Source organism: Polyodon spathula, chromosome 20 (assembly GCF_017654505.1).
Source record: "Polyodon spathula isolate WHYD16114869_AA chromosome 20, ASM1765450v1, whole genome shotgun sequence".
In the NCBI taxonomy this organism is placed as follows: Eukaryota; Metazoa; Chordata; class Actinopteri; order Acipenseriformes; family Polyodontidae; genus Polyodon; species Polyodon spathula.
The window spans coordinates 23,518,069-23,536,380 of NC_054553.1; the positions used below are offsets into that span (position 1 = coordinate 23,518,069).

General features: G+C 35.2%; 2 protein-coding genes across 7 annotated transcripts in view; both read right to left on the reverse strand.

The window, feature by feature from the left end:
* The window catches only part of LOC121295905 (protein outspread-like), a 73,413-nt gene extending 71,594 nt beyond the window's left edge, over positions 1 to 1,819 (reverse strand). For 2 of the 4 annotated variants that reach the window (XM_041221026.1, XM_041221025.1), the window contains exon 1: positions 891 to 1,814. In XM_041221026.1, the coding sequence (XP_041076960.1) occupies positions 891 to 1,013 (123 nt within the window). In that variant the 5' untranslated portion in view covers positions 1,014 to 1,814. Of the gene's footprint in view, positions 1 to 890 lie in introns of all 4 variants that reach the window. The other 2 variants (XR_005946982.1, XM_041221027.1) reach the window with 2 other exon arrangements.
* A 1,155-nt stretch (positions 1,820 to 2,974) lies between these two features.
* Positions 2,975 to 18,037, reverse strand: LOC121295526 (splicing factor U2AF 65 kDa subunit-like). Of its 3 annotated transcripts, none has more exons than XM_041220253.1 (11): positions 17,841 to 18,037; positions 15,998 to 16,178; positions 15,174 to 15,277; positions 14,756 to 14,907; positions 13,089 to 13,205; positions 12,500 to 12,638; positions 11,867 to 11,931; positions 6,974 to 7,096; positions 6,006 to 6,092; positions 5,650 to 5,892; positions 2,975 to 5,169 (listed from the first exon to the last, which is right to left on the reverse strand). In XM_041220253.1, the coding sequence occupies exons 1-11, from the start codon at positions 17,887 to 17,889 to the stop codon at positions 5,038 to 5,040; spliced, it is 1,392 nt and encodes a 463-aa protein (XP_041076187.1). In that variant the 5' UTR covers positions 17,890 to 18,037; the 3' UTR covers positions 2,975 to 5,037. The 3 variants fall into 3 exon arrangements, with proteins under 3 accessions (XP_041076187.1, XP_041076186.1, XP_041076188.1); XM_041220252.1 differs by having other exon boundaries at positions 11,867 to 11,946; XM_041220254.1 differs by lacking the exon at positions 17,841 to 18,037 and adding an exon at positions 15,786 to 15,820 and having other exon boundaries at positions 11,867 to 11,946; positions 15,998 to 16,076.
* Positions 18,038 to 18,312: the final 275 nt, after the last annotated feature.

Genomic DNA, 18,312 nt, shown 5'->3' on the forward strand with positions numbered 1-18,312 from the left:
TCTTCGCAGAATTATCTCCGTGAACGCACCCACTGTTTAACAGTCCTGTTTGTTTACATGGTCCGCTGGGTAATAATTGTATATGTGGGCGGACAGTACCATCTCTTTTTTTTTCTCCAAAAAAAAAAAAAAAAAAAAAAATATATATATATATAATGGGAGTTCAATAGTCTTATTAAATAAACAAATATATAGTCCACAATGATATGGTGGATATATAAAATAATATACAAAATCTATTTAAATTTAAAAGTTGCCCGTTCAATGTCTTTACCGGAAAATGTGTAATATGAAATGTACTTTCTTTTTAACAAAAAATACGTTTATGCTATAGAAATATGTACCAAAACAGAAGGTACGCATTTAATTTAATCCCACAAACCCATGTCATTTCTTTATAATAATATTAAAAGGTTTAAGCAGACTTCAGTTAAGTACGCTCAACACAAAAACATATCCTTCCTACAGGCATCCGGAATCCTATCCTTTACGACCCATGACTCAGTATGCCTCAGGATTAAACGGACGCTGGGAATTAAAACATCTGTAGTGAATTAAACATAACACCCGGTCTTATCCAATGACCATATGAACCAGCACGAAATCTGTACTGCCCAGTTAACTAGGTACAGTACTTGGCTTGTTTCAATACATATATTATTACACCTGTATAATTTTTTTTTGTGTGTGTTTTAAATCACATAGATTGTATTACTACAGAATTGTTCAGCGTCTACATGCATACCTTTTGACAGGTTAGAACCGATCAACTTGCATGCTTTTAAATCGTTGCGCGTAGGTTTTTTTTTTGGGGGGGGGGGGGGGGGGGGGGGGGGGGGGGGGGGGTCGTAAAAATAAGTTAATTAATCAATCATAACTTAATTACCTACCTGATTTAAATCCTGGTCGGTCAAGAGGTGCAATTCTCTTGGTTTAAAGCAGTTCTGACATTTGCTTTTGTTAAAAATGTTCGCTTGAAATTTCCTGCAAGTGTTTTCCTTTGATCCAGACATTATTTACGTTTTTTTTGTTTTTTTTTGTTTTTTTTTAACTCCCCCAAAAATGTGAGTACAGAAACAGAATGAATGAAATAAAACGATATTCCGGTTTTTATCTTTAGTATTGTTCATCCAATTTGTAAAAACAGCTCAGCCATCAGGTTCATGGTCCAAATAACGTTTTCACCGCTGCAGCGTAGACAGACGAGTCCGTATATTGACAGCTTTCCCCAGTTTCCACTGTGGTTTGAAAAAAAAAAGATACGAAATAAGATTTTCTCACGGTTTGACTGAAGCTCAGCCTTTGGCCTGTGTAAGAAACAAACCACAGTTTACTCCGGTCTTCCGAACAATCCGGAATGTTTACTGTTAAAATCAAAAATCACAGCGTTTTACACTCAGTTCTGGTCCCATTAAAAAAATTAAGCCAGGGCATGAGGAAATATCCAGATTTTAGCAGTTGCTCTGTGATGAAGTTTCTGACTGTCTGATAGCCCTACTCCCGAATCGCCAGCTCTTTGGATTTGCACTGATTGTTTCATTTAGTTCTTGGGTATTTATCTTGCCCCTTTAACAACACATATAACACAGCCTCCCGCGGCCGGAATGTGAGCTGACGAGTAAACCCGACTGCTGTGTTGATTTTAATTGTGAGTGCTTGTTATTGTTTTCGTTATTACATCCAAGGGAACGATCTTCTCCTTTTTCTTTTTAATAATATTCAATCCATCCCAATGGAGGAGGATCGCAAACTCCCAGATTTGCTGTTGGTATTTCATGGAATCTCGCGAGACTTCACGTACCCCAGAACGCCATTTTGCTAATGACATAGGTCATGCAGATTTCATAACAGAGCTGGCGTTAACCATGTGACTTTCCCTGCCCCAGTACCACCGCGAGGCTGGCTGAATGTTGACTGTGGAATTTATACAGTAGGTAAGCCATTTGCAAAATGGCAAAGGATTACTAGTGCAAATCAAAACCGACAGCCAGACTGAAAAGGGGATGGTCATTTACAAGCATTTTGTCTGGAATTATTAACAGTGCAACATAGTAATAATAAAAAATACATTGCCCACTACAGCTAACAGTGACCCATTTTGGATTTCCTTGAGTTTAGGTGTGAAAAGTATAATTTTGCATTAGGCAGCTGTACCTGAACACAGGAGTTTGCATACCTGCATGTAAACCCCTCAATGCACTTGTATTAGGTCAAGTAGATGCAGAGGTGTTTTAAAGATGAACTCACCTATACATATATAAATCAATCACAAAAAACAGCTTATTTTAAAATAAAACAGTTAGCTTCATTCCTGTTGAAAAATTACTTACCGAAGATTGTGAAAATGTGTGAAAAATAAAACCCTCATGTTATCTTTTTTTTGTACAAAATATTGTTTGTAAACTTAAAAAAAAAAAAAAAAAAAAAAAAAGTACAATATTTAAATTGTGCACCTAAATCTTATAAATTTGCCCAGCACACAAGGGTCCAGACATCAAGTTAAAAGCAGGGCTTAGTTTTAATTTTTTTTAAAATTACAAAATACTATTAAGTTTTAACACAAACTTGTATAGGCTGAGAAAACAATTTATGACCATTCCAGTACTGTGGAATTCTACTTTCCCATATCTAACCATTGAGTTTTTCAGGAGGTTGCCTGTAGCACTGTACCTGTATTGTTTCAGAATACCGTGTGCCCTAAAATACCAATTTCATTATAGCCTTCGTGTTATGCATTGTATTTTACTTTTGTCTTTCATGCAAACATACGCAGGCTGTTATTAAGACAGACCCCCAGTATGTGTTTTATTAAACGTCATCCCAAAACAATTCTCAAAATAAAAGTAAAGTTATGTTGCAGGTCAACTTTCTTTTGTACTTTAATATAGAAAATACCATCAGCATGAACCACCAAGTACACTGATATGATCCTACTGTGAAGTCCAAAATAAAGACGACTACAACAGGAAATTAATTCAACTTTTAAAAGTAACCATGAACAGAATTTAATTTAAAATGTAAATGAAATAACAAACAAAAAGCTTCCAGCTGGCTATTTTGTTGATCAAAACTCAAACATTTATATAATAAAACTAAATATTGACAGATATCCATTCACTGTTTGGGAAACACTGTAAAACTGCCACATTGGATATAAGGTTCAAGGTCACCCCAACACAGTCTCAAAAGGGTGATACAAGTAAGTTTAAAGTTGGTGAAATGGAGACCCAGATACAGAAAATCATGAGGATGTGACAGTGAACACATACAGGAGCATTCAACATAAACAGCCCTCAAGAATAAGGCTTGACCCCTAGTTCCTAAAAAACAGCAAAATAAATACCACTTTGTTCACATTGCCAACTACGTCAAACCACCACTGCTGCAGCTTTTTACCATTTTGTAATTCTAAACTTTATAAAAGGTTTTAAACAAACATTCTCATGGCAAACCCTATGAAATCATTTTGTCTCGTCACTTCTATGATTTGAGAACAAATGGGTTAACAATATTTCACCATGTGTTGCAACAAAATAAATCGAAACCCTTAATTAACATTTTACATTGTGTGTTGCAATGGAAAACGATAACTCAAATCTTTGCTTACATTCCAGAAATGTTGATATAAATGTGTGATCATTTAACAGTGGCTTGGCAATTCCATGTTTTTTTTAAAGCTTGTCAAACCTGCACTCACAATCAAATATTGATATTATGTCACGAAATGATAAAGCCGCTGTACCATCCATTAATGGAAATTATTCATTCAAAATTATAAAAGGGCTTTCATTTTCCAGGCAGGATGTCTGAATGAGCATGCCTAATTACATAAAACAATGAATCCCATCCCAACGCCACTCCCTTTTTTAAATTCCTGAAAGTTGCTATGGGAGGGTTTGTGGTTATGCAGTGGCATCCCCATAATAATAGCATCTCAAATGAATTCTCCTCGTGATACATACATTCCCTTCAAGCTTAACTGTGTGCTCCGCACTCCTTTACACACAGCATGCAGCAAATCCTCACTCTCAGGCAATTGCTGGGTATGTTTCACTCTCCCTGTCAGCTTCATTCAAGGCTGTTCTGTTTGGTTGGAGGCTATACAGTCTTGTTTAAGTTATGCTTAAATTACCTAATCTAACTGTCAACCTCCTGCTTATTTGGTCTAATTATCCAACTGCCTTTTTATTTGGTCTAATGTACTATTATTATGACTTATCAAACGTCTCCTGATAAAAACGCTGCTAGAAAGTTATTATTAAGTCTCAAACAGAAGCTTGAACAAGGTCATCCTCTATATGATACACCAGTTATTGAAGGACCTAGACGATAAGAACTGAGGCCCAGTTTGAATGACTAAAGAGAACCGCCAACAGTGGAAATTAGGTACAGAGGAACTGTTTTTAAAAATAAATTAATAGTATTAATAAGAAGCTCTTTTATTGCATTCGTTTAACCGCATTTTTTAACCTTAAAGATTTTTTTTTCCGCCTCCTGGATAAAATTACTGTAATACATAAACAAGAAAACCAAAAAAATTAAACAATGAAATAGGTCATGACAAGGTTGAAGTCACTGAAGGGTTATATCCACACCCCTTGTCATGCTACATAGCTTAAATAGTCCTTTCATTTTGAGCGTAGCCACAATTTTAAGAAGCTTTAATTCCTGGCTGCCTGTGGTCAAATTTTGAAAGGTGTACAGATACATGTACAGTAGATGTAAAAAGAAAATCATATGGGCTATGCAAGTTGATGCCTTTAAAAGGAATAACGTGAACGCATTTCTTTACCAATCTGAGACGCATGATAAACCTATGACAGGTGGGGTAATGTTGCCACCAAAGTGTTGAATTAAAACCATTTCGTTACAAGTCACTCACAGCACATGAATGGATTCAATTATTATTACAATTTTTTTTATTTATTTTTTTTTTAAATAGTACTATCATGAAAGTACACTGTAGGAAGGTTCTAAACTTATTAAATTGTGTGCTTTAGTAAAGGATGGGGACCTACTGCACACCTAGCACAGCATTTAGAATTCACGTCTGTGATACATATCCGGATCGTAGTATTTTGTAACAACCACTCTGTTGGCAAATTTGCGGCCCGTGAGTGCTTGCATGGCTTTCTGGCATTCTGATGCTGAAACAAACTCCACAAAGATCTGCAAAACACAAAAAAAATAAAATCAGAATTGATATAAAATGCATCGCAGATCCTGATATTGATGTGACACAGTTTCTGTTTGTTGGTTTGTATCAGATTGAAACGATCATGTCACAGTTATTTATACTGTTTTATTGTTTTTTATTTAAAACTATATGTTATAGATAAAGAATTATTTGTAGAATTATTAGAATTATTAGTTGCAAAAATGATATAAAATGGACACATACTTTACCCTGTCTTCTAACTATCTAAACAAACAACACTACTGAGATACAAACTTTATTGCTGAAACTGCATCAAGAGATTACATGAAATGAGTCTAAAACTCACAGAAGCCAACTTAGAATCACAAACTTACTACACAATGGCATTTCATTTTTTGTGTTTTTCAAAATACTGCCCAAATTACAATAAAAGGGCAACTCCTGTACCACATAATAAGCAACTACCTAGTTCAAAGAGAGGCTATCCTTACCTTGCCGCATCCTGGCACTTCAAGACCATCGACAGGGCGTGGGATTTCGATAGACCGGACACTTCCATATTTGCAGCACTCTTCACGAATATCTTCTAAAATCTCTTCATATTCATCATCCTCCACCAGCTCCTCAGGCATTACCATATTTAACAGGCAGAGCACTTCCGTTGGCATTCCTGTGTTTTGGAAAGTCTGGAGGCCTGGTACTTGCAAAGTCACTAGGGTCTGAATGATTGCACTCTGAAGCAAAGAACACAAAGTTACTGGATCTAAATTTGTATAAATGATGGCTTTACAAATTCAAGTTAACAAAAATTAAGTGAAATTAATTATGTAAATATTTATTTATGTACCGGATTAGCATTCTTAGCTCCCACACTTGCCCGCTGTACTATTAGTTTTTTGTCTCCGAGCTGCATGCCATTCAGCCCTGCGACTGCCTGAAAAAAAAACAACACATAATTTACCTTGTTAAAACAGGACAGTAACGCAAACATGAAATCCTGCTAAAGGTGACATTGAATAAAGTGATAACCAAGGCTTAAAAATCAGTTACTGCAACATTATAACATTGCAACTTCCATTCTTTGAAATCTGTTGGCTCTTTTTTTTTTTTTTTAAACTTTAACATCTGAATTTTGCAGACAGTGCAATACATTCGAAGTTGCTGCAGTTTCCTAATTACTTCCTGTGTAGGGCAATATCAATCTAATGGTCTATGAACAATCAGACTATTTGACCCATAGCACAGGAAGTGGCTTTGTACCAGGCAACAGTGGAATCATTTTGATCTATAGCTTTGTGTTGGAAGCAAAGAACCAAAAGATTAACACCACAAAGATCGAGACCAGTAATGAGACAGATGAACCTATTAAGCAATTTTAGTGACTTTAGGGACTGAACCTAAGAATGGTGCATTGCGTTAAGGAACGACAACTAACACTGTTGCATCCGTGAAGGCAATTCACATTTTGAAGAACTGTTACTTACGGATTCTGAGTTTCATATGCAGCTTAAAACATCTTTCATTGATTTGAAAAAATGGACTGAAATTCATTAAAAAACACTTCAAATTACAGGGAATTAGGCAAATATGTATTGGTTTACCGAGGTTTGTTTCACTAACAAATTCAGTGTTTGGTTTAATTACACAATTTAATCAAATTGTAGGTCAAAAGGACAACATAAAAAAAATAATAATTTATGACCCTTAAAAATGAAAGTGTGAAACCTCCATATCTTTAAATCAATGGACTATGTCACCAATTACTTGTTAAAAAAATGTACAAAAGCAGAGTAATTTAAATTTTGCCGTTCATACCTGGTCAGTAACACTGACATCAACATATTCACAAAAGGAATAACCTTTAGACAATGATGTTGCGCTGTCCTTCACCAGGTTGAATGCTTTAAGAGGACCAAATGACGTCAGAAGTTCCTTTACCTGTACAGCAAAAATAGGGACACAAAAGATAGATTATAAAATTACAAGGCAAATAAATTATAATCCCCCAGCAACTTAAGCATCTTGTTCTTTATTGAGAACTAAAAAAACCAAATAATTTGGTATTTCCAACTAAACTGTAATTACATTATATTTATTGTATTTCCCAATGTTAAACAGGAGGGCAGCAAATCAGAGAAAACACTCCAGTCCAAGCAGATTGCAATAGAGTGGCAGTGTTTAAAAACAAACAACCATATAATTTCTTGCTAATATAATCATGAGCATAAAATGACAATCCTCTAAAAGATGCTTATGTTTTTGGTGAAGCTTATGTGCTGTGTGTCAAAATCAAAAGATTGAGAACATATAAAAGACATTTACCACTTAAGATAACTACACTGACTAATTATATTGTTACAATTGGGTAATTGTAAAACAAAATCACAAAATTGCCTGTTTTTACCCAAAAAAGACGCATCTTTCTGAACAGCACTATGTACTGACAAATCAATCTGAACAAACAAACTTCAGTGTGCAGTTTTGAAATCTTTGTACAATGGAATGTAGCTTTTAAGCGTATTACACGATCTATGGCTTGAACTGCAAATACGTTTCATCAGGTATGTTGAACATACTGGAACTACATTTTTTTTTTTTTTTTTTTTAACATAATAATTGTGGCTTGTGAACTAAAGAATTAATGTAATATGTTAGTCACTGTTCTCATCTGCTGGACATCAAAATTAAAAACAAAAAAAGAACTGTGTTAACCTCTATTTGAATCCCTCCTAAACATGAGTAACTCATGCTGGCATTTAGGTTTAAACAAAATAACAAAACTAATAACACAGTCGAACCCATATAATCACTTCTGTTACCGCCTCAGAATATAAAATGGGAGTCAATATGTATGTTCACACCCCTGGGTTGTATCACAGCAACATATTTTTCAACATATTCCGGATTGTTTTAACAACACATCATTGGTCATAAATTAGCTTGAACGTTTGACAAGGAGAAAGAGGAATTGTCTTATGAATGTCAGAATATATCCAAAAGGAGTTCAGAAATGTTCTTGGTTTTATTCCCCAACTGACCCATGATGTGGAAATACAAGTATCAAAACAATCAGTATTATGTTGAAAAACATATAGCAGCGATTTGTATGACACAGGAAACAGCAAAGGTAAGCCATGCACTTCCTGTAAACACTATAGGGTGTTCTGTAGCCTTTTAAATTACATTAAGTTGCCGTTTTATTGTTACACAGTAGTGAAAATTGCCGATATATACAGCATTACGTGGTGTTTTTTTTTTGATAATATTATTTGCTAGTATATTGGTTTATCAGTGTGGGAAGCCACGAGGATGGCGGTGCCATAATTAAATTCAGAGCAATGAGTTATATTTTTAAAAATGTTTGTTTTGACAGCTACAGTAGTAGGTTAATTCAATGTTTTAATTTTGTCCAACCTTAATACAGTCAGCACTCAAATATCCTACCCTACAAAATTTTGACTTCAGCGACGGTTAAGAGTGTGACGCATATCTGATTCCAACCCGTTTTTCAGGGAACACAAAAAAGATATAATGTCAAAAATACATAGTCTGAAAAGATGGGATTTTAAAGTAAGTAGGCTTCCATTTAGATGCACTACAGTTGGTTTTGTTGGCCAGGACTACATTTTTAACAGAAGTATTTTAATTCAGAACAATATTATTCTGAAAATATCACTTGCCAAAAGATACAAGTGTGGACACGTGGACTGTAACACAGTACATACTTTTAAATCCTGTATGTACTGTAGCAGTATGTAAAATTCTCCATTAACGACCCAACAGCAAAATGAAATAAACGTTAACCATGCACAAAACTGCATAAAACCTAAAAAGGTAATGCAATTTAGCAAAAGATTTAAAAAAAAAAACAAAAAACAAAAAACAAAAAAAACAGGTTTCCAGAATTAAAACATTATCCAAAGTCATGATTCAAAATTGCAGAATATAGTGCTCGATAAGGCCCTAATGTCACAGTTCACTTGCAAATGAAAATGCACGAAAGCAACTAAAGGTCACAGATACATTACAATATCTAAAACTGTTTAACGATTAACTGTTTTACATTACAGTAGCTGCTCTCGTTCGCTTTGCTGTTGCTGCATTTTCGTCACGTGAAACTGGAGGAAGCTGTGTAACTGTAAAATAAAGACAGACTGATTTGCGCTCGCAAGAAGAAAAAAGAATGCGGGCTGTGACGGATAATCAAATAAACTAACACTGATGAGATTGAAGGCTTTGTATCAGAAAACTGTCGGAAATTGCGTGTGGTGGGTAAATGCATTAATTATTTACACACACACATATATATATATATATATATATATATATATATACATACATATACATACACACATATATATATATATATATATATATATAGGGATTGATTTTATTCTTAATACAAGGACGGTAAAACGCGACTGACATGTACGTGGGTGTTGTATATCCGAGTGCTGACTGTATATGTTATTTAAACACATGGGTTTCACTTCTTACCTTTTTTTTCTTAAAACCCAAGAACACAACATTACTAGCTGGTTGTTTTTTTTTTTTGTGGGGGAGGGGGATGGGGGGTTTGAGGTTATTTTTACTTGACCAATACTGGTATTCCTTTAGTTTACCCTCAAGGCCATGGAATACTCCTATGGAGTATGAACACAGTGACAAGCACAGGAGAGCAGCTGGCTGTGAGGGTGCCCGCGTAAGGGACAGAAGCTCTTACTTGCCTTGTCTTACATGTTGGCATGGCAGCAGTAGATCAGTACTACTGAACAAATTATGTGCGAAGACTTAACGATCTTACAGGCCCCTAGCTGGGGACAAAGTGGGGGAACAAAAATGAAAGAGCTGTGATTATCAACCAGTATTGACTGCAGACACATACCAGGGTAAAAAAAAAAAAAAAAAAAAAAAAAAAAAAAAAAACACTGGATAACCATCCTGTTCTAGGTTCACTGTACTTCAGTTTTACTAATTACTGTAGTGCTGGCTTAAACCCAACACAGGACTCTTCGTAAACATCAATATTTCACAGCATTACACTGGGGCTACATTGTTCTGTAGCGCTTCATTTTCCAATCCAATCCAAGCACTGCCTTTAAATCACATAGCAATACACATAAATTATGCTTTTCAAATAAAATGTCCTTACCTTATTCTTATTTAACCAGCCCTAAGGTATTTACATACCAATAAAGTACTGTAACAACGGGTCTCCTTACAGTAGAACTGGTGCTATAATCTTTTGCAGCAGATGCTGTAAACCTCAATACAGCACGTTAATGATTTTCTATTTTTGTGTTTTCTATTTAGTGTGGCTTTCATTAAAAAATAACTTAAAACTAAAAGGTGCAGTGTCCCACATGATCCACGGCATTTACAGTTGATAACAGGCACATGTTTAAAATATATGATTAAATGGGGTTTCATGTTATTGGTGTAAGAAAATGCAATACAGTGTGGTGAAAGCAACAATATGGATGCCTGCATTTGACCTGCTTTATAAAGGTTTACCTTTAAATGAAATATCTAAAAAAAAAAAAAAAAAAAAAAAAAACACATTAATGCATGGAGGTTGGTTAATAATGATCAACATTTTACACAATGAGCAGTGTTGAAAGTAGACACCTTTAAATATAATAATTAAAGACGGTACCTTGCTATATGTATATATAAGCATTTTTGTATACCTACCACGTCCAATGATGATATACATTTTTATGAACTGTTAATTAAATTACACTATTTTGTAGCTAGTTCTGTATTAGTAGGGTCTTAGTACATGAGATGCAAGGCTTCTACATTAATAAATAGGTCAAAAGGTTTGAATGTTCTGGACTGTCATTGGTTTAAATTGTATGAGCTGGTTTCACAGATCTGAATTAGTTCGATTCGATTTAATAAGGTACAATAGTTCCAAGATTTCTGCTAATCAGGTGAGTGAAAGCTGACACGAATCTCAGTTTAGTTAAGAGCAGAAACTGTAGGTAACATACTGTAGTATTAAAGAACACATCACTTTTGTTGATTTGTGAAGTATAATAACGTGGAATGCATTACGTTTTCCCATCTCCTGTTATCCACGGGATACCTTCCTCTGATTTACTTTTATATAAAATGCTCCCACAGAAAAAACAAAACAAAACTTTCCTTTTTAATCATCAAAGCTGGGAACCAAAATCGAATTGCTTTGGACAAGGTACCCTTTAAAGCACACTTGTATATCTGCCCAGAGCCAAATCATAAAAAAAAAAAAAAAATAATAATAATAAAAGAACTTGAGGACAGGCAGACACTTGAACATATTGAAGACTGCGTGGAACCAAGGTTTAGAAACAGCAGTACCCCAATCCACTTGAATCGTGCAATTGTCTTACAGTGCATTTCTGTTGAATACCCCCACACAGTCTGAAGACCTTTTGAATATATTGCAAAATGATAATGTCAAGTCTAGACTGGTTGTGGTTTTTAATGAACTAAATGTCAATGGGCATGGAATACCACATTGAGACTTACAACATTTACATTTAAAAAGAAAGAAAATAAACTCAACAAGAGAAGGCTGACTGTTTATGAATGATTACATTTTCTTACACTGACCTAGCTCAGCTGAGAAAGAAAGAAAGAAAGAAAGAAAGAAAGAAAGAAAGAAAGAAAGAGCAAAAAGGTAACGTCAGCTTTCCCTTGTTGTGTTGCCCTCATAGGTACCTGATCGTCATTGAGGTAATTAGGTAAACCACCGATGAAAAGCTTGTTTGGAGAATCTGGAACAACTGTGGAGACAACACCTACAAATGTACATATAGAACATAAATGTATATATTGCAACCTAAACTGATTTCATATATCACCTTATTTGTATTAAACCTTTCTTTAATTAAACACAGGGATTTTCTGAGATTTGAAGTAGCTTCTTTTGTAGTTCTTCCAGCAGTGCCAATTAAATAATATTACACTACAATACCAACATACTATGGTTAAAAGAGAACTTCACACAGAAACACTGCACTTATACGCAACACGATTTTTTAGTATCACAAACTGAAATAGTTTTTTAAAACATATTTTTCAAAGCTTGTCTAAGTTCAATGTGCATCTAACTTTAAAAATCCTAACACTAGTCTCCCGGGACTAGCGACAAAATTATTTTTTCAGGCTGAAATAGTGGTGAAATGAATTTGTTTACAAAAATAACTAAATTAACAGAATAAATTCCAACTAAAGTAAAAGTACCATGTAGCTTACTTATTGAATGGATTATAATGTGGACTCAGTGTTACACACAAGGAGAAATGAACCAAGAATGAAGAAAGAAAAGAAGAAAATTCATACATACAGTACCTGGGACATGAAGAGAGGGTTGTTCTGAAATCCCTGGCAGAGGCTGGTAGTCATGAGGTCTCCGGATCTTTAAAGACTGAAGCTGGAATATTATCCCATCAAACGCCATGGCCTGTGTAGTTTCATCAACTGAACGGAACTGTAAAGCACAATTTGTGAATAAATGGCATTAGCATGTGCAGTGACTCAATATAACATTCAAGCAACTCCACTGTGCATATCTTTGTTTTAGAATGTACAGAATCTCTGTGTACCTTTTAATTACTGTTTTATTAATCTCCACATCTATCTGTCTATTCAGGCATGACAAGGTAGTCAGTGAACAAGATATATTGTTTATTAAATATCTTGTTATGCCTGAATAGACCCCTCCTCCTAAAAACAGTCACAAGATTTTAATAAGCAAAAAGTGTAGGACCAGCTGTGATTTGTTCTTCATTTTACCATAAAATGTATTTCTGTAACAGTATCTGCCATTCAATGTGTGAAATCAGTCTTTGCAGTCACCTTGCCCGTTACATCACTTGAAGAGTAGAGGTGGCAAATTACTTTATTTTTTTATTTTCTGAAATAGTTAAAAGACACTTACTTCAAGGAAAGCAAAGTTTTTATCCTGGTTAATCTGTACTGCAAGAACCGGGTTGCCGGGGGCCTGCGATAACCCAGCGAGACGCATTTGAGCATTAAAGAAATCAGCCATTAACTCCTAGGTAGAAAAATAACAATAAGAATACGTTAAAACTGTATTTGCAAGAGAAGTACAATTCCTGTAAAATACACAGTGTGTAATGCACCAGCACTGGAAACTACATTTAGGGGTTAAAAAAATAAAGCGTATGGTAGTGGGGGTTGCGATATACCCATGCCGATAACATGCCAATCTACCCGAAATGAGTACAGTGCATTGCAACCGGGTCTTGTAGAGAAAGTAGCTATCTTTCTCCATGTAAGTCTCTGTTGTATTTTTGGAAAAGCCATAAAGTTGAGTGTTTTTTTTTTTTTTAAATTTATTTTTATTATTATTTAAATACCACTGATATTCATATCTGCCACCATTTACTACTTTGCAATAACATACAGCAGTATTGTGTCCAGTTACCTGGGGAAAAAATATAAAATGTTACCGTGCGTTGGTCACATTGCTATTCAGTTTTTAGTACACATGAGTATGTTCTACTCACAGGCATATAATAAGTGTAACTCAGAATAAAAGTCAATGTCAGTTTAGGGCAGCCGGATCCAGACAAAGGAACCAGGTTGTTGAAGACTGGAATTGAAAGGCATACAAGATTTTTATTTATATACACACACACAAACACACTGATGCACAATGAAAACACAACTGTCTAAGTTTTACATCAATAGCTCATTGGGCACATACATGATGTTATTTACATTTTAAATAGTGAGCAGGTAGGTTTGTTGATTGTTTGAGTAGCATTGTTCTTTGAGATAACAAAATACTGAGCTCAAGTCATGCGATTTCATAAAAACGTCAGGTGCTCAGTGTTTGGTATTTGTGTTGAGTTAAAATTGCCAAAATTAATTGATTAAGAATCTGGATAGCTATTCGAAAAGACTTGATTTTAATTAACGCAAGAACAGTGAAAGATACAACCATCCCCCGCTTGAGTAATGAAGATCGCCTGGTTGCTATCGGCATGACTGAAGGCGGCCCGGCTGTGAGAGAAGTTGCCCGGAGAATGAGCTGTTTTGCTTCAACAATCAGCAGAGTAGTCCACAGAAACCAGGAAACCGGCTCTGTGAGGGAAGGCAGATGGTGACCACACTGGCCCAGGACCGTCACATCAGACTGATCCATCTGCACAATCGCGTAAAGACAACCGCAACCAGCCAACCTTTGCCAGCTGGCTGCAGCAGCACAGGAAGTACAGCAGTCTACCCAGAGGCTGATCAGGTCTATGCATCAACCTGCCAGGATTGTGTTATTGCTCAGGGAGGTCATACCCGATACTAACTTTGTAATGTTTTCGTTTTGACAGTGTGTCACGTTTCATACTGAAAACTTATGATTCTTTGATCTACATTTTTCACATTGTCTGTGATTGTTTGATATCTACATTTAAAATATTTGTTTAAATCCATTAGACCTGAGTGTTGTGTTTCTTTTGAACATCAATATATACATTTTTTTCAATTTGATGTCTCATCTGATCACCATACAAACCCTGAAACATTAGCGAAACAATATTAATCATTCCCTCTTCAGAAGCACCTGAGTCCATTTATACATACCTCTGTAACACCAAAAGGAATATTTCCCACATAGAGTCGTCTGGCCTGTCGAGTCATCTGACTGCCAACTGTCGGCACCTGGGTGGGGGTGACAGCTACTCCGCTAACTGTGGAGTTTGTCAGCAGAGCTGCACTGGGAATCTGCCCTGCAGCTGTAAGAAAACAAGGGACACTCAACAATCACTATGAAATCATTTTAAATACAAATAAAAACCCATGGTAAACAAGTACAATATATCCCGATCCACAGCAGTATCACGAAAAGCATGACATAGGTATGAATGGTAAACAGACAATTTTTTTTTATTTACATGTCCAGATTCTGATACTGTCAATGTGCTAAAGAAAGAGGTTCTCTTTTATAAGCAACAGGCACTTTACCGATCACATGGAAAATACATTAATAATGTATCCATACCTTGCATAGCCTTGTACTGCACCGGTGTGACGTGTTCAAAACCTGGTGGTGGAACATCCCAGTATTTACAAGATCTTTTCTTCTGGGATCTTTGTGGAGAGTAACTATTGAAGTTCAAATCAAAAAACGGTGAATTACTACATGTAATCTAAAATACAATTAAAGAGTTTTAGGTGTGGCTCTTAATATCGCTCTAAAACTTGTATTTTAATTGTATTCAGTGATGTCAACAAGGGACCAATAACTAAACTAACATACAAAACTGTTCGATCTTTAGCACCTGGGATATTGTCCTTCCATATTTACAGATTACAGAGTAGAGGCCAGAAACCCCACAGAATGTGAAATACTTGAGCACCTAATTAATTGCCTGAATTAACATCAAATGACACATGTTCACAATAACAGGCTGCATTTGGAGGTCTAAAGTATAGTTAGGGAGGAGGTTGTGTGGTCTGGTGGTCAAAGAAAAGGATTTTAACCACCAGGAGTTCCCCGGTTCAAATCTTGGCTAACTCACTGTGTGACTTTGAGCAAGTCACTTAACCTCCTTGTGCTCCATCTTTCAGGTGAGATGTAAGTAACTCTGAAGCTGATGCATAGTTCACACACCCAAAGTCTCTGTAAGTCGCCTTGGATAAAGGCATCTGGTAAATAAACAAATGATAAAATAATAATGCACATCAGTCCTGTTTCAGACAGAACAGTCTGGCTCATTTTAACTAGCCTTTCTGTTTCAAACAGCAGTGCTTCGAGGTTCTTACTTACAAGACATCAAATGAAATGTATTGCCACATGGACTGTGCTTGCATGTATACACATACCTGTGTTTCTTCTGCTCCTTTGACCTGCTCCGTATGTCTCTGCTCTTACTCTTCCGATCCCGACTGTGTCGTTTTTTGTCTCGGCTACGACTGCCCCTGTCCTTGCTCCAACTGCGATGCTTCTCGCTGCGGCTTTGCGATTTGCTCCGACTTCTTTTTCTGTGACGTTCATTTTCTCTTTCTAGTTGAAAGAGTAATAGTTAGGGCACCGGTTTACAGTAACCACCACTTCGGCAGCTCATTAAAGCATTAAAGTTTGACTAATTAAAAAATAAATTAAACATAGGCTAACTGGTTACATAAGATCAACAGAACATAATAGGTCAGCTTCCTGATGAAATACAATGCATACTTTTTTTCCCCTCATTAAAAAGTGTGTACTGTACCAGTGGCATACATTGATAGGTTGGTACTAATGTCCATGAAAGTATTGTCATATTAAGGCAAGCTGTTTACAAAATACAGCCTTCAGGGTTCAGTAGAGTACTGTCAAAGAGGGGATTGTCTACCATATGCACATCAAACTGTTTCTATTCCAGAACTACATAAAATATGGTGACAATGGCCTAGATTCTGACACCCTCAAGAACTAAGGGATGCTATTAAATACATTCTCTTCTTTGGACATTATAAAATACCAGAAATTGCACTTCCCTGTCACAAATATACAGCTCGGTGGCCAAACGATTCCAGATTTTTTGCAGCATTACCCCAGTCTGTGGTGGTTCAAACTGCAGGCACTTGGAATAAGCATCGGATGCTGTTCAGTGGTTTGTATTAGAATAGCAGTTAAGATGCAGGTACAAGTGTTGCAGCAGGGCAAAGGTGTCTAGGGCTCTATTTACTACCCATTACTAGCTTTCGAACCCTTTTAAATGCTGCATATTGTTCAGCAACTGACGTTTTCATTCCTAATACAGTTATTTGTCTTCATTCTAAACAATAAACATGCAATTTTTTTTTGTTTCTGTATTTTCAATTCTCTCATTCTAATTTGCTCGTATTTACTACAGATGTTATTGTATTTTATAACTGTTCCTATCTGTAATGATACTTTGCAACAACAGTAAGTCACCATGGATAAGGGCTTCTGTTAATAAATACATAAATAAATAAATAAATAAATAAATAATTATTAATAATACTACCGTGCTGCTATTATTGTTATGTAACAATACATGGTCCTCGTCCAAAAAAAATGTTGAGAAACAGCTGTACGTATCAGTGTATAAGGGTGTAAAACAACACAACACACACACAGTCTTTATATATATATATTATATATATAATATATATATATATATATCTATAATATGATAACATATATATACATACACATATATATATATATATATATATATATATATATATATACATATATATATATATATATATATATATATATATATATATATATATACACACATAATATATATATATATATATATATATATATAATATATATATAGTTATATATATTGTACAAACCACAGAATAATATATATGGCAATTTACAGTTTAATTGATTAAAATACGTAAGAATGTTCAAAATAATGGTTCATATTTTCTATGAGACTTCAAAATGATTACCGCAATTACAATTTTCTTTGCAGACACAGAATACGGACTGTGCACGGCGTCGGTAGCCATGCAGTGTTCTGGGTGCTGGTAATGCTAAGGTACCGGTAAGAAATCCATGAAGCCTACCGTATGGTTCTGCAGACCTTGTGATATTCGTTACGTTTTTACTAAATATCTGCTTTCTTTGTGATGTTGCTGTTTGAACAAAACAAATAAAGCTTTACTCACTTTGATGCCGTATATTGATATATTTTCAACTTACCCTGCCGATTTTCGCTTAGCTGCTTCTCAAACTCATCAAATTCTGACATTGTCGTGTATTTATTTATTTATTGATTGTGGTTTATTATATATTATATAAATATTTAACTCAAATTGTTGCTAATATTGTATCGTTACTAGCAGTTTCTTCTGTCTGCCAAGCAGGAACCAGACAGACATCCCAGCATCGAATGACAACTACATAGTCCAATCACAAAGCAGTTTAGAACAAAAAAGCCGATTTCAAACCTATGTCATTTCCTATGTCAATGTCATGCGGGCCTGCTGTGGTTGTTTGCGCTGAATGAAAATGAACACCAATTATAAAACGTGTAAATGAGCTTTTTACAAATTGATATGCATCTTAATGTATTTTAAAAGCGTTGTATGTTATCCAACACGGCAACTGTAAAAAATGACAAAACATATTATTATTATTATTATTATTATTATTATTATTATTATTATTATTA

Excerpts from the sequence above, each read along its gene's own strand:
- LOC121295526 (XM_041220252.1), bottom strand. The coding sequence starts at position 17,889 with ATGTCAGAATTTGATGAGTTTGAGAAGCAGCTAAGCGAAAATCGGCAG. Across the intron at positions 14,908-15,173 it reads GCAGTACAAGGCTATGCAAG|CTGCAGGGCAGATTCCCAGT; the intron begins GTATGGATACAT and ends GTTTTCTTACAG. Across the intron at positions 6,093-6,973 it reads ATGTCAGTGTTACTGACCAG|GCAGTCGCAGGGCTGAATGG; the intron begins GTATGAACGGCA and ends TTTTTTTTTCAG.